General features: G+C 41.3%; 1 protein-coding gene across 1 annotated transcript in view; it reads left to right on the top strand.

The window, feature by feature from the left end:
* The window catches only part of LOC104278782 (transcription factor COE2), a gene marked incomplete at both ends in the record, with an annotated part of 100,038 nt that overhangs the window by 2,631 nt on the left and 81,291 nt on the right, over window positions 1-16,116 (top strand). Inside the window, one exon of the mRNA XM_009875870.1 lies at window positions 5,010-5,078. Within this exon, the coding sequence (XP_009874172.1) occupies window positions 5,010-5,078 (69 nt within the window). The remainder of the gene's footprint in view (window positions 1-5,009; window positions 5,079-16,116) is intronic.

The following is a 16,116-nucleotide window of genomic DNA, read 5'->3' as shown; positions in this document are numbered from 1 at the left end:
AGGGAATTTCCACCTTTTAATTAAAACACACTATTTTTAGCATGTAAAGTTATAAATTAGAGAGTAAAAAGAGTTGAGGATGCTTTTAATAACATTTGTATAAGTCTGAAGTTACATACACCTTATGTATGTACATCGTGCTTCCATGGTAACTTATTACTTTTCCTGTTCTTGTGTAATTAAATTTTTTTTGATACATATAACAATGCAAACAGTCCATGTTCTTATATTAAAATATGTTAAATTCGGCGTAGCATGTTCTTTCATAAAATGAAAGGCAAAACCAATCCTGACCTTTATTAAACACAGTTTATGGTTTATTGTATTAGTGGGAGGGGGTTAAGCTGTTGCACAGAATGTTACTTGTTTTAATGTTGCCGTTTGCTACTTGAGTTTTTATTTATTTTTTTTCCAAGTATCCTTTTAATATAGTAGTAAGAGAAGCTCTTTTGGACAGGCTTGTCAAGAGAAAGTCTCAGTTTCAGTACTTAACAGTTATGTCAAGTATTCCATTACTTATATATTTTCTTGATTCTTACTGTATTTAAAATGTTTATCTGTTGTGCCTTGCTCTCATTAATCAAGAAAACGAGCATTGTTCCTTTTGACCAACACCCCTATGTGTGTGCACAACCGTACGTCGTGTGCAAGATGCACACGGTGTGCTGTAGGTATATTAGCAAAGATCAAAGGTTCTGTTACTTTCTGGCATGTTAGAATTTGCGTATATATCTAAATATATATGCTACCCGTATTGTTGAAACTCTTCACTATAATTAGGGGAACATTAGAGAAAAAAACGCTTCGAAATTGCTGTGTGGTTGGGTCCTGGTTTGCGATATCTAAATAACCATTAGCCACTGCATCTTTCTCCTCTCTTCCTGTGTAAAGCGCGGTTCTATTTTAGAAGGTAAAATATTTCGGCAATCGTCAGTGCTTTCCTGTCCAAATGCACTTACCTAAAATAAAATTAATTTGGCTTTTCCCACTGCTTCCTCTCCGTGCCTTTGTGGTATCAAACGCTCTGTTCAGCTTTTATATACCTGGCCTCCACTGCTGCCTATAAACATATTCCGTGCTTGATTTAAGGTAGTGTTCTACAAATGTAAAGCATTATTCTGATTATACTGAACTCTCCTGCTTGATAGATTAGCCAGGGAAGAATTACAACTCGGGGACGTCCTTCCCATGTAAAACACAGATTAGTGAACGAAATCAAAAGCGCTCCGTAACCTAATGAAGACATTTGATTTTAAATGTCGTGTTTTCCCAAAGTATCTCTGAACAGGGTGCTGCGTATTCTGAAGAGGCATTACGCATATCACTTCGAATAATGCCAAGGGAATGGATCCAACTCTAGTTAAACTTGACATTTTATTTTATTTCTTTTAAGTACAATAATCAAATCTCCCTCATTGTGTGCTGCTTAAGTGGCAGCATCAATTTTTAAAGGCCCTAGTTTAGTTTGCATTAGTAACAGTATATAAAAATTTAATGCACTGTACCCACTCTGCTGTCCAAATTGATGCCTGCTGTTTTTAAAAAGAAGGGTCTGCCTGTCTTTCCGCTCCTTTTCTTCCAAGCCTCACTAGTTGAAGGTAGGCTTTTTTTTTCTTTTTTCTTTTTTGTACGTAATCACACGGAGAGATATTCTTGCAGTATAGAGGCAAGTGCATCCAAAACTCCGCATCTTCCATTCAGACAGTGACAGATGCATGCTTAGCAGGAAAGTTGTCTAAATATTGATACGGCTGCAACAATCTGTCATACCAATTGAAAGTTAAACTCTCAATAATTAGTGCTTTCAGTGAGAGGCTCTATTTATTTATTTGCAGATCTGAATTTTTTCATTTGGGTTATTACACGGCCTAATGGGAATGGTTCCTATTAGGCGGGTCTATCTTAAATACACAGTCTTTCCCCCCAATGGTTGGGAATCAAGGTAAACAGGCTCCTCTCCTGGAACAACTTTTTTCTCTTCTTCTTTTTCTTCCAATTATCGGCTAAGAGGAAACTAGTTGTTATGCTGCTGCCAGCAACCCCCTATGCCCTCAATGCTCAGAGGGTTAAAAGGTATTATAATTTGAACAGAAGTAGTCTCAGGGCCTACAGCTGGCTAATAACAGAGCTGTATTGAGTGCAAGCAAGCCCCACAGCTGTGACTTTCGCCACAAGGCTCAGACTAGACGGGAGCTCTAATCAGCTGGGCCAGGCGGCCACTGGGGCCCGTGTCTTTATCGGCCAGATGGTGTGAATTTAGACACTTTTGTTATGCAATTGCAGGGAGGAGTTGGGGAGAAGAAAACAAAACAAAGGCCACCATGCTGTGAGCTTATTTGAGTTTGAAATTAGAGACAGATTTTTTTTTTTTTTTTTTTTTGGGGGGGTGGTGAGGGGAGGGAAGCGAAGGGCTGAATTTTAAAACCATTTTAGTCAAGTTCGAGGGGGAGAAAGGATGCAAGTTTGCATTTGACACGAGCTTTCTGGAGTAGTCAGTTTGTAGATCTGGTGTTGGTAGCTTTTTGGTTTCTGTGTTTTAGGGTTTGTTTCAGGACTGTTCATAATGCAGATCGTTATTTTTTCCCATGCAGATCTAACTAGAGGGGAAAGTATAACAAGCAAAGGTGTTGCAAATAAAATTTTAGGCCTTGATATTCTTCTTTTAAGCAAATGAGCATCTCTAAAGGTATGTTCCTAGCACAACATCACAGCAGAAGTGTCAGTATTGGTGAAGTCATGCCAATAATCTGCTTTAAGAGAATATTTTAGGCTTGATCCTGGACCACCAGAGCTTGGGACTTTTGCTGTTGACTTCGATTGGAACAACTCAATTCTGGTCCAGACAGCACTTGTGAAACAAATGCAGAGGAAGCATTAGTGCTTGGATACTGTCACGAAATACCTGGAAACAGGGATTTAAACATTCGAAAGGTACTTTTGCTAAAATGCTGGGCTGAACGTTACTGTGATGTAGTGCAAGCAGAAACATTTTTTTATGACCATCTGCATAAGTTAAACAACTAAAGGAGATCTTATTTAGTATTACTGCAAAGAAAGGAAATTACTACTGTTTCAGCTAGCTGTAAAATCCAAACCGAAACACTACAGAAGTATTTTTTGAATTTTGTTGTTTTACTATCTCGGCGTGTAAACCAAGGAGGTATTTTCTCCCCAGTGTAATTTCCAGCGCATTGTTATACTGGACGCGTCAGAAGTATATGCCAAATTTACATTCTTCCAAATGAGGGGTATTTTTTTAGAAAATATCTCGCATCATGCACACTTTTATACTAAAAGCCAATTCTTTATAAACATTCATTAGGCAGCGAATACACTTAAACAAAGTTGGGAGAAGGAGGCAGTGGGATATTCTTAGCTAGGGTGAATTACCATAGCTTCAGTGAAGTCGATGGAGCTATGACAATTTACAGCAGCTAGAGGGTCTGCCCCAGGGATTTTTAAATATTTAGTGAATCCTTTTATTTTAAAAGGACTAGCATCGATGAATAAGTGCAGGTTTGAGGCAAAGGGAATGTAAAAATGTTGAAACAGTTAGAACTGCTATTCAAATAGATCTGCTAGTTGTGTCTCGTCTTGCTGGGCAATTGCGAATGGGAAGTTTCTGGCACACACTAACTTCAGGAGAAAATGCACACAGTGAAAAGATTTCATATCTGAAACAAGTTTCTTTTTGGCTCAATGCTTATTATAGGTATTTATTACTGAATATTAGGCATTTCAGGAAAAAGAGCTACTCTCACTTTGGACTGTTTTCAGTGAATTCAAGCATTTTTATATTTTCTTTTTTAATTTCTTCTGCTTGGAATTTCTCCTCAGTTGGAAATATGTGGGATTCAGGCTGACTTCTGAATTTTGCAAATGTATTGAGCACCTGTGATACCACTGTACAACCCCCTAAACAATTTCTTGATTCCGCCTGTGTAAATCTGAACAGCCTCAGCAGAATGTGACAAACGTAGTTTGGAAAAGCAGTTCTGTAACTTAAGGCAGAATCTGATCTGTTGAGTTTTGAGGCATACGGGACTTCTGCAGTGATTCTGTTCTTTCCTGAAGGAAGTTGAATTCACTGGGAGTGAAGAACATGGGATAGTTCCTGCGTGTGGGTTGTATTCTTCTTTTCCCGTTCCTGATATACGTGCCTGTACGTACGCATCCGTACGTGCGCGTGCACACACGTAGTTTCCTTTGCACGTGGGTTCATGCACACGCGCAGAGATATGGACAAAACCTGGACACCATTCCACAATACGAACCCTACTGCAAGCTCCTGAGGGAGAGTTCTGATTTCTGAATGTTCGTGTTACTGGCCACATGGTATAAAATCTTAAGGGCTTGTCATCACAGAAACAATTGCAAAAGGATTTACAGACAAAATGCCAACGTGAAAAACATCTCTTCAGATCCTTAGTAAGGTCTAAGTATGTTCAGTTTCTGTTTTCCTTTTCTTTTTTTTTTTTCTCCTTTTCCCCACTGGTGCTACTGCAATGTCGAAGCTTTCTATGGGCATATGAAACTTAGGGGCTACTAGATATTTCATAATCAGTAACTCTGTTATTAGAATATGAAAAATCATTAGGTTGCTCACAGTTAGTTCTAACACCTTCTTTTGATGGACTTCTAAGCATATATAACACACGATACTCATGCCTGTAATGTCACTGTGACATCTGTTAATCATTTAGTAAACCTTTATAAATGGTGCCTTAGTCTACATGTGAGCGGATTGCTGTTAATTTTGGCTGGGAATTTCAGAAAAGACTACTGGGAGCCAAGTGCCAAACTCCAGCTGGAATCAACCAGGGCTTGGGCACCCAATTCCCTTAATTCTTCTTCCTTCCAGAAAGCTTAGCCAGAATTTTCTCAGTCATTCTTGTAGGCATGTAGTGAGTCCTAAAGGTTTGCAGACAAGACTTTTAGCTGGTTCGTTTGCTATCATCCGTCACAGTAATTCCTTAATATTGGTTTTTTTTTTTTTCCTCTCCCTCTAGTCGGTGCTGTGAGAAGAAAAGTTGTGGCAACAGAAATGAGACTCCATCTGACCCCGTGATCATTGACAGGTAGGAAACAAATCCTCATTTTTCTATAAAAGCATCCTCACGTTGTGTTTTTTTGTGCTTTGAGGTGGCTGAGGGTCTTTCCTTGGTGGTCATCTGTCAGCATCTGCTATTCAGGGATGTCTGTGCTTCACGATTCTTTACAAAAATGCCAATGTAGGGCTTGGTTGGCTTTTAGTTCATCTAGTTTTTACGTTGACAAAATGGTTGATGTTTATTTTTTAAATTAAGTTCTCTGTGCATAGCTTTTTTTGTGACCAAATATTCCATATATGCATCTGGAATATTTTCTGTAATCCATCTGGATTACTGAGACAGATAAAGCTTTGAGTAACTTGCCATCTTCAGTAATATTTTGTAACAAAGTAACAGTATTTTTGTAGATGTGTGGGGAGGAATGAATGGGTAAAGGCAGAAGTGCAATATAGTAGCCTGGATTAAAACTGATGGTCTGGGGATTGTGAGTAATTTTATGTAGAACAGTGGTTCTGTTATTCAGTTCCAGATTCATGTCTAGGTTCTGCTTGCCAGTTTCTAGGTAAATAACATAAACAGAGGAGAGCAGCAGTTGGTTAAATCATGAACTGGCACATTAAGCATAGTGAGTGTTTGTGGAGGCTTAGGAAACTAGCCTACAGAATGCACTGACCCGAGATGTGGAGCTGAGCAGGATTCAAAGAGGGAAAATGAGACTAGGCAGAGCTGCTTCAAAAAGAAGTATCTAACCAAGATCTTGAGGAGAACAATAAGTTAAGGAAAAGTCAGGAAGAAGCCTTTTCCCCCCAGATTACTCTATAGGAACTGTTTAAAGGGTTTCTTTTCCCAAAGGAGCTGGTACAAGCGGCCAGTGGAAAGCTGATGCCGAAGTGAATTGATTGTGGATTCAGTTTTTATGTCTGTATGTGTCTGGCATGTTCCATCTACGTTTTAATAAGCATTATTTGTCATAGTATTTCTTGTGAATTTGTTTTGGCATTCAGAATGGTCAAGCTGGTTTAAATAGAGATCTTCAGTTATTTCCTTCGTGTTTTCATCACAGAGTTATTCTAAATAATTTTGGAACTTTAATGATGTGATGGGATACTTCCACTCCCTTTACTCCATGGCTTTCCTTTTTAATTTTGTGCTTACAAGTTGTGGTAGGGGCCAAAGCTGGAAATTCCAACAATGGGCTGTTCATGTGGGTGTGGGGGGGGCAGTTTCCTGACTAGAAGCAAAAGCCCTAGATTTGCCATCTTGACCTTTTCTATGAAATTTCTAGCTTATTTTTGGCTGTGTTGATATTTGGTATGAATCTGCATTTGGAAACTTTCCCATCTGAAGTCTGAGTCTTCTGAAGCTTATCTTACTGCTGGAGAAGCAGCATGATGTAAGGCAGTGTATTAGCTTATGAGTTAAGGGAGTAGTTCGTACCGCTAAATGAATTTGTCATTTGAGCAAGCTGTCCATTCTCATGCAAAGTGAAGATTCTGATGCTTTCTGTGGGGATTTGAGAGATGCTGATGTAAAAAGCAGCAGAAGCAATACTATTAAAAAGAGCCTGGTTACTCTTTTTAAGAACTGTGTATAAAATGTCCATCGGAAGTCATCTGTGTGGTCAATGAGCCCTAACCTTTCCTAGCTCACTCTAATCTTAGAACTTTTTTATTCATAGCTCCCCTGCTAACAGCAGTAGGCATCCTGCCCACAGGCACTCCTGCATGGAAGCACCCTCTGGGTTCAGTCGGGCAGTTTCTTGCCGAGGGTTGGTTCTTCCCTTTCCTCTACGTGTGTGCATATCTCAAAACTACAAGTGCAATCTGGAGTTCAGTAGGGGAAATTATAACATAGATGAGAGAAATAAGGAGTACAGCCTGATAAAGCTGTTTCACTCGCTTTTAAAGGCAGTCACTAAATTGGATTTAGGCCACAGGTCTGGAGGTGGCACAGTTTTGGTCAGAAGTGTGGTGAGTGGAAGCTAAACTCGAAGCTAAGTCTGTTTTTTTTGTTTGTTTTGTTCTACCCCTCAACAGTAGTGCAGTGTCTAGCAAATGAGTCTCTCTTCTGTACAGTTATATCAATTTCTCCATTTTAGCCAGTTAAACAAGGTTGGAGGAGTGAGAGCGAATCCTGTGTACTACATCTTAATCAACGCGTGTAATGCAAATATAATAACAAAGTTATGCTGTAGGTGTCTGTGCACGGAGAAATTAATTGTCTAGCCTGTCATGCTCAAACACTTCCACAGCAGTAAGTATAACTACTTAGGAGCTTAACTAAACAGTCTGCACTGTTTAGGGCTAATCTTTCTGTCTTTGAAACAAGCAGAAAACTCTGCCACAGCGTCATGTGTGTTCTGACCCAGCCTGGGAATCTGGGCAGCAGTGTTCTCTTCCCCCCAAAGGAGCTGAAGGGCTTAGAGTCCAAGATGAGGTGATCTCTGTATAGTACTCAGAAATAGACTCCTGTCATGAGCAGGCACAAGTTAAATTAACTACTTGGATACCTCTCAGGATGATGAAAAAGCCAGGAGAGGCATTGCTACTGGGTAGAGATACACTCCTGTCCGCGCTACTGCAGCTTTATTGTTTGTTGGGTTGCTTAGCCCGGGCTAACTACGCGCCTGCGTCTGGTACTGCTGCCTGTGCTGTGACTGCACACCTCTGAGCACGCCGTGGGTGCATCCTGCAAACCTCACGAGACCAACAAAGCATTCCAACTCCTTGAGGTTGTAACCTGCCATTACCCAATGTTGCACTGAACTAAACGTGCACCAAATTTAGCCGAGTTCAGGGACTACATCACAAGTTGCTGCAAGTGACCATAGCTCCACCAGCAGCACAGCTCCACCCTTCCATGTGTTTGTGTCCCTGCTTTCCTGCCTTTTATGCTTCTGGAGACAGATGCTTGGACTCTTGGCTTGGTTTACCTGCTCATTGCTGTGGCGAGGCGCAATTTGTTGGTGTTTGCTGAATTACGGAAACTTGTATCCCTGTTTTAAAGAGGAAGAAATGGTTCAGTGGGAAAAAAATGTCAGCCATGTTGTTGTTGTTAAGCTTTTTCTTCTCCTTGAATGAATTCCAAAAGTTCTTATGCTGAATAAAACATTTCTGCTGTGACCTTTGCTCTGGGGACTAGATTTAGATCTGAAGGACCTTGCAGTTATTTTTTTCCGTTCACTCTTGGAAACTATCGCTTTTTTATGTGAAAGGGAGCTTCTTCACTGAAATTTGCTGCGTACCCTCTCCCACCGACAAAGATGCGTAGGATGCATTAGAGAGTTTGGGTTCCTGCAGGGTTCCGAGTCAGAATCCCGGATCAGAGTCTGACTTCAGAACGCTGCCTCCGCTTTAACAGCAGAGTGGTGGTTCTTAACCTTACTTGTAGTTCCTAGAAATTAGGTTGTGAGCTTCTCCTGCTAACATCTCCAAAGTCACAGCTGTCGACAGGGATACGAAGTGGATGGGTTGGGGTGGTTTTCAGGTAGAAGGGTGGCAGTTTGTTCTTTTGAAGATACTTCCCGAAGGAAAGCTCCTTTTTGTCACACCTATAGTATAATTACTTCGTTTGCTGCCTTTCCCACCCCAGTTACACAAACAGAAAGAAACTTGGGTTAATGATGAGGAGGTTGTGGATTCTGCAAGCAAATTTAATTTCTCATTATATTGCAGATTTTCTCTTCTGTTTTAGGTGAGTTGTGTAGTTTTGGATATAAATTCCCCATTCATCAAGTGGGAACTATCTTTTTTTTTCTCTTTGTATTTCTTGGAGATTTAAGCTCTTTAACCAGGTTATTTTGTGTGCTTGTTACTCTTAGTGCTTTACCTAGTTTATCGAAGCTGCGAGCTAATTGAAGCCTCCAGGGTACTGGAGAGAACTGGATGACTTTTTGGTTGAACCGTTTATTTGCCTTTTCCTTTTTTTTTTTTCCCCCCTCTCCCCTCTTCTAATAAGAGATAGTCAGATTTCTATGTAATTCAAACAAAACATCTTGATTCAATTAACCAATGCAATGCAGCTGGGGTGGGGCAGACTTTTTTCTTACTACAGTGGAAATGACTTGGAACACCACCGCAAAATGGGAGCGTAAGCCCTGTGCAGTGCGTAGCTGGCTGTCTTCACGGGTTTATTGTGTGGAGGCTCTTGAGCCCTCTGCTGTCTTTCAACTGATGGAATGAGGTCATTTAGCTCCGGTGCCTAAGGAATCCAAGATCCTGGGTTCAATTCCTCCTACTGTTAACCTAAACTCTCCATCCTCCTGTAAAGAACCTCATGTATTTTGTTACATTTCATTGATTTATTGCAGTTGTTGCTGGGGCAGTGGCTGCGGCGATGACCCGGGTGAGCTGCGGGGCTGTGTGGAAGATTTCCTTGGGTGAAGACGTGCGCTAACCAGTGGGTGGAGGCCTGGGGCCAGGCCGGCCGCTGGGCCAGCAGTGCTCACTCGCTCCCACCAGCTGAGCACTTGGCACAGGGCTTTCAGTAGATGGTGAGCTATGGCACTGGTCAGCTGACATGTGCTGTAAATAGTTAGGCTTTTATTAGTTTTATTTTTAAAGAAAACCCCCAAAATGTGAACACAGCTGGCGCACTTGTTAGCATCGCTGTAAGGACGCAGAAGAGCTGGGATTACATTCTTGTGCCCTGGGGGTCTGTCCCTTCGATTCAGAAATGGGGCATTGCGGATAGAGATTTTCTTCCCTGCTGATACTCGTGCCACCTGCTGTACAGATAAAGAGAGGACCCGGCTCTCGCAGGCTGCCTGGCTGGCCTGTTTCACAAGCACTAAAACTCACTTAAGGAAAGCTGTTGCCAGACTTAAACCTTCTGACTATGTCCCTTTAGTGCATGTGCTGTGTGTGAAAGTGTCTGAGGGTGTCCACATTAATAGGACCAGAAGTTTTGTCATCTTGTCCGTGTTGTCTCCCTAAAAATGGCAAACCAGCATTATAGGTAATTTTTCATTTTGAAGAATCTGACTTAAGTGCAGACCTCTGTGTATCCTGTTGGTTTTTTCTTCTTAATCTCAGCTGTCCAGAAAGGACTTTATCTTTTCCATCTCCCCTTGAGACTGATCTCTAGAACTGCTGGATTAACACAAGAATATTTCCTGATGCTTAGAGGCAGAAAAGCATGAATGGAGAGCCTTGGATCAAATTCCCACTGATACCGAGTTGCCTGGTCACTTTACGTAAGTCACATAACTCCATGCCTCAGTTTCCCCCTTAACACAAAGTGTTAGCAATTACCCAGCAGTGGAAGGTGTGCTTAGATCCTTGAATGGGAATTTCTGATTTTATTTTTCCTGTTTCTGCTGCAAGGAGGATTTAATCTACATGGCAGAGTTGGATTGTTCATGTTCTACTCCGTTTTCCATACTTCTTGTAAGCCTGCCAAGGTAGAATAAATGTGTCAATTCAGTTGCTGCTATGGGGTAAGACTGGGAGCCTTAGATAGATGCCGCCCTCCTCAGCTCCCCACATGCTCCAGTCCCCCCTTCCAAGCCTCCAAACCCCACAATGATCTCTTCTCTTGTCCTAGGGAGTCAAAGTCCTTTGTTCACTGCTAAACCCTGCTCTCCTGCAAAGAGCTGCTGTTGTGCCATCTGTCTCTTTATGAATTTTTTAGTAGACTGGATGTTTATGGGGAGTCAGTAACTTAAAGTGCACTATGCTTGCCATTTGACAAGTGGTTCTATTAGTGCTTAATTTGTTTGTTTGTTTCTCCCCCCTCCCCATCTTCTAGACACAAAAGAAAATTTCTGTACTAGTTTGGTCTCCAAAGCATCTTGAAATCTTAGATGTGTACAATTGCTTAAAGCTTGTAAATGGAGTAAACTGGAGACTAGCTTGTGTCACTTCATCTTTTTTTTTTTTTTTCTTTTTTTTTTACTGTCGACAGACAGCAGATTTTCCAGCAAGCTGGTGAGTCACAAGAAGCTTAAAAGTCTCTTTGAGTGTGCTAGGAAAATGAAGAGAGGCTAGTGGAAGGAACTCATTTGAACTGTGCAAGTCCTGAGTTCTGCTCCTTTCTCCCCTTTGTAGACTCCTGGTATTTTTCTAGCTAATCACATAGTCTCTGATTAACACAAAGCAAGTGTAAGTGTGTGCTTCTCCAGCTGTCGCTGATAACACAGAGATACGTGTGCTGAAAATTTGTGTGTGGAAATAGTGTGGCGTTGTGGGAAACTGTTGCCATTAGGGTGGAGATTGCTGTGGAGGCATTGAAGAAGTTCTTCTCCCCCAGATTGTGAGCTGCTGCTACCCCGGCTGAAGGTGCTACTGCTTCTGAAACTGAACACCAAGTGAACGCGATGAATTTTAAATCACTGCTGATTTCAAGCGCAGATTTATTAGGAAGCTAACAGCCCTGGAACTTCATTTCCTCTGGGTTTTTATACTATACGCGTACTCCCAGCCATGTGCTGTCGTCGTGTGACCGCACAGCCCTTTTGTCCTGAGCGTCTCACCTGAGCGCTCTAGAGAACGTGTTAGAGGGGAAAAACGTGGTGGGTGGGAGTGTTAACCAGTACCGATGGCCTTAGTTCCACTAAGTCTGTAACTGGAATAGTGAGTGTGTGTTCTGGTTTCAGAACTGCGAGGGGAGCGTGATTAAGTCTGAGCAAGAACGTATTACACAGTTTAAATGAATAAAATCTGACTATTGCTACTGCTCCTTGGATGTCTTAAGAAAATAAATCCAATGAAGACAAGACCCAAAGGATTTTAGTGATTTTGCATAAATCAGATAAGCTTCCATGATGCTTTAGTACAGTTTGGACAGCAAGCGTGGATGAATTCTAATCTTGTTAGATTGGTTGTGCTTTAGCTGAGAAAAAACACCCTGATGGGGCTGGCTGGCTGAGTCCTGACTAAGCGATGCAAAGTTTTGAGTGAAGTTTGAACACAGTGTGCAGAAATCCTTGTTGCCTTTTTAATTGAAGCTTTGTCCTTGGGATAAGGAGAATTTGATCCCAATTGTGTTGTGCTCTTATAAACAGCAAGTGAGGAGGTGAAATGTCTGCGCAGGAGCTGACAATAAGGGGTCTCGGAAGGACAGATGAGGTAACAGTGTTAGGAGCCGTCAGAATCAATGAGTTTGGTAGCAGTGGAGAGGGGAGTGGACTAAAAGTTTTTCATGAACTAAAGCACTTCTGGGAGTAGAAACTGAGGGTAAATTCACTTCATGAACAGCACAAAAAAAAATTTTGGGCATAGAGCAGTAGTGTGTGACCTGGGATCCTCCACAGCTCATCGTTTTGAAAATGGGTCTATGTTTGTCTGGATCCATGTGCACTCATCATTGAAAATGCCAATATTTCAGAGTATTTGCATCCTAATGATAGCATTCTCCATCTATTTATGACCTAAAATAGTCTTCTTTATAACTTTTGCACTCCTCTCTGCCTCTGTCTAGACCTGATTTTATGGACTTGTCACTTCATCTGCCCTAACCTTTTCTTGTTACTGCCTCTTGCCTTTTGAACCTTTTGTTTCTGTCCAATTTCCTCATGTGTTTTTCACCATCTGTTTCTGCTGGGGTCCTCATATATTTTCTACCCTGTAAACATCTTGAAATTTCAGCCTCTCTGAAGCGAGTGCTTCACATCTGAAGAACCCTCCCAATTAATGTGTCGTGTTTCCTGCTTTCAGAAGGGCACAAAATAATTTGTCCTGCTTGGACCAACACCCCAAATCCTTGTAAAATGAAGATGAGGTTGAGATTGCAAGTCTGTAACGTATATCTGAACCTTGCTTAAGTCAGTTGGAGATGGGCTCATAATTTTAAAGATGTTAAGAGCTTACATGGCTTGCCCGACATCACAAACGAGACATAGTGAGGAGCAGAATCCTGTGTTCCAGGCTGGATCATGTAAGCGTGTCCTGGAATAGCATTTCCTCTCTGCAGGTGTAATTCAGATTCCCATCTTTCTCCCTGGTTTGGATCTCTGATATGCTGCTGTCATCCAGCTTGTTTTTTTTTTTTCTTTTTTTCTTTCTTTCCCCTCCATCTCCTCTTCTCTGCTAATTTCCTTCACAAATAAATGCTTATTTCTCCGTGGGTGTTCCATTTATAACTCCACGTTTGGTGGCTTTTCCTTCGAGTGAAGTCCATTGAGCTTGTAAATTGTATTGGATCAGTGAGCCTATAATGAGGCTTCTAAGTCCAAACAGTGCAAATCTGCTGGGATTTTATTGTTCATAAAGCTTCTTCCCTGGGGAGTGATAGAGCCATTAGGTGTGTGCTGTGTTTAATATTTGGTCATGACAGGAAGCAATAATTTTCTATCTTTTACTGTGGCTCCTGAGTTGTTTTTAAGCAGTCAGCTTATTGGAGTCTCGGTGACTGTGAACCCATTAGGCAAAGGAGATGTTCTTTTCTATGTGGGTTTGCATCATTCCAACAAAGGCTATTTCAAGAAAATAAAATAAAGTGGCAACTGATTTACCCTGTGGTGACTTTTAATCACTTGCCCCTTTCACCAGCTGACAGCATTTTTCATGCTGAAGGGATTTTTTTATTTATTCTAGCAGAGAATAACCACCAGCACTCCTATCTGTATGGCACGTTGTGGGCTTGAGGATTTATCTTGTGCAAATCTACATCAAAACTTCCTTTAATTTCAGTGGAATCAGGAGAAAGATTGCATTCTGGAGATGATTATATATATTTTACTGGGGAAAAATTCAAAAGCAACTAAAAATTTTGGGTACCTCCGAATTTTTTCTTTGGTCTGACTATGAGGCGTTTTCAAAAGGTTCCATTTCCAGATGGCACTACATCTCACACAAACATTATCACTGAGGTAATTTAAGAAACAAAAATCAGATTTTTAATCTGCACTTAAAATTTATTTTCACTGGGGTAAAGAGAACAAAAAAAACCCAACAACCAAGAAACCACTACAAAAAACAAAAGACAAGGAGTGAAAACCAGTCTGCTTTTCCAGAAAAGATTTGTGGTTTAGGAAAGAAAGCCTTCCTTTTTTTTTAAATTTTTTTTATTTTATTGGTGTCTGTCAGCAACAGAAGATGTTTTGAGTATACTGACAGCTAGCTGAGGCGAAGCAGTCAGTCCACACAGGCTGACCTCTTTCTGAAAAGAACATTCTTGCTCACATGTTTAGACACTAAGATGTCAGTTTAATACACACAGTTAAGTACCGATTAATTTATTTATGAACAAGTAGCCCAGTGATTGAGCTGGAAGACTACGGGTTATAGGAGCTTTGCAGCTCCAAGTGTCATCTCTGTAAGCACGTGGTCTGGGGTGATCAGTGAGCTGAGTGGCTCCAGCTCTGCAGCCCATTTCACAGAATCATAGAATGTTGAGCTTTGGAAGGGACCTTTAGAGACCATCTAGTCCAACCCCCTGCCAGAGCAGGGTCACCGAGAGCAGCCACCCAGGAACACGTCCAGGCGGGTTGGAAAGTCTCCAGAGCAGGAGACTCCACACCCTCTCTGGGCAGCCTGGGCCAGGGCTCCGGCACTGCACAGGGAAAAAGTTTTTCCATCTGCTCAGTTTTTGGGTATAAAGGCAGAAAATCCTGCTCCATGGATTATTTTATCCCTTTAAAGAAGAGAGAAAAAAAAAAAGAAAAAAAGAGTAACTATTCTCACTGGAAATGTGGATCCCAAGCAAAGCGAAATGATACTGTCAATTACTACACATCCTTTCAGGATTTGGGCTCTGTCACCCGATAGGAAGTTCCTCCTCAGACTGTCTTTCCCTTGTATTCCTGGTGCTTCCCTCAAAGACCCAGTCAGCTTTCTCCACAGGATGTACCATCGGTTCTGTACACTGCTTCTGCTCTCCATTGTGCTGCCAACTGCACCGCCAAGCTGGTTTTTTTTTTTAGCCTGATTATTGTAGGTGTTCACTTGCTCTAGTTAGGTCTGTTCCTTTGCTCCAGGGGAAAAGTTTTCGGCTCCCATATTTCCCCGCTGGGTCCTTGTCTTGATCTTTGCAGCTCTGTGCAAGAGGCTTGTATCAGAAAGGAAAGCAATAATTGCCTTGCTCTTATGGCTCTGTACCCAAGAGCTGTGTTGCAGAAGCGCGAGTGCTCGCGTGTGTTTGCATTAGCCAGATACACACATGTTCTTTTTCAAAACGCCAAACCTTAGAGGAGACTCATGGAGTGTTGGAGAGAGGTGGCACAGGGAGGGTAATTACAGAGGCGTTTAAAGCAGTTGAGAGCCGGTACACAGTGAAGAGATGAAATTAGCTGATGGCATAAAGAAATTAGACTTGGAGCCGAGAGTGTTGATGCCAATACGAATTGGATTTAATTATTTTTGAAGAGCTGCGGTTAGGTTTTCTTATGCAACATTGAGAAAAAGCTATTGCGGCAAAGGGGTCCTGATTTGGCGAAGCAATTAGCACTTGATATTGTTTAGCATCAACATCAAGAAGCATGTATATAAATATATTGTTGAAACTAACTCCTGAAATGAAAAATGAAACTGCCAAGATTCCCATCTGGGCTTCTTTTCTGTTTCACATTTGCAAACTTTCCTTAAGAAATTACAGTCCTTGAAATTCCCTTTTCTGAAAAGATGAAATTTGGTATTCTCGCATTCGCACGGATCTAAACCAAGAAGTGCTGTTTTGGATGATCGATAAAGCTAAAAGCTCCGTCTCCTTCCAACATACTGTTTATCTTGTGGCTAAACCTTTTTATTCTGGACATCCATAAATGATCCTTGAATTTTTAGCTACTGGAAGCTTCACTGGGTCTTCAAACTAGATTGTGCGAGGTACCAATCTGGAGTGTGAGTGAATACTTGAACAGTGATGTTTTTCCAGATCTCTATTCTCATTAGCAACATGGGTGCTCAGTACCTTGAAGAAAAATAATGATGACTTTTAAGGTTGAGTCCACACCAGCATAAATCATTCTACTTGATGTTGACAAAATATCTGGTCAATCAAAAATTCCTCTGCTAAAGAGGGGAGAAAAAGTATACAGTGTCGTGTCAGTGTCGCTTGTTGACATAGAACCTCAGAAAAAAAAAATCCTCTGGGACGTTTTGGTTAAAGGGTTTTTTTGTTTTGTTTTGTT

The sequence above is a fragment of the Apaloderma vittatum genome, unplaced genomic scaffold (genome assembly GCF_000703405.1).
Source record: "Apaloderma vittatum isolate BGI_N311 unplaced genomic scaffold, ASM70340v1 scaffold4729, whole genome shotgun sequence".
NCBI classification, from domain to species: Eukaryota; Metazoa; Chordata; class Aves; order Trogoniformes; family Trogonidae; genus Apaloderma; species Apaloderma vittatum.
This window is presented reverse-complemented; position numbering and strand designations above follow the sequence as displayed.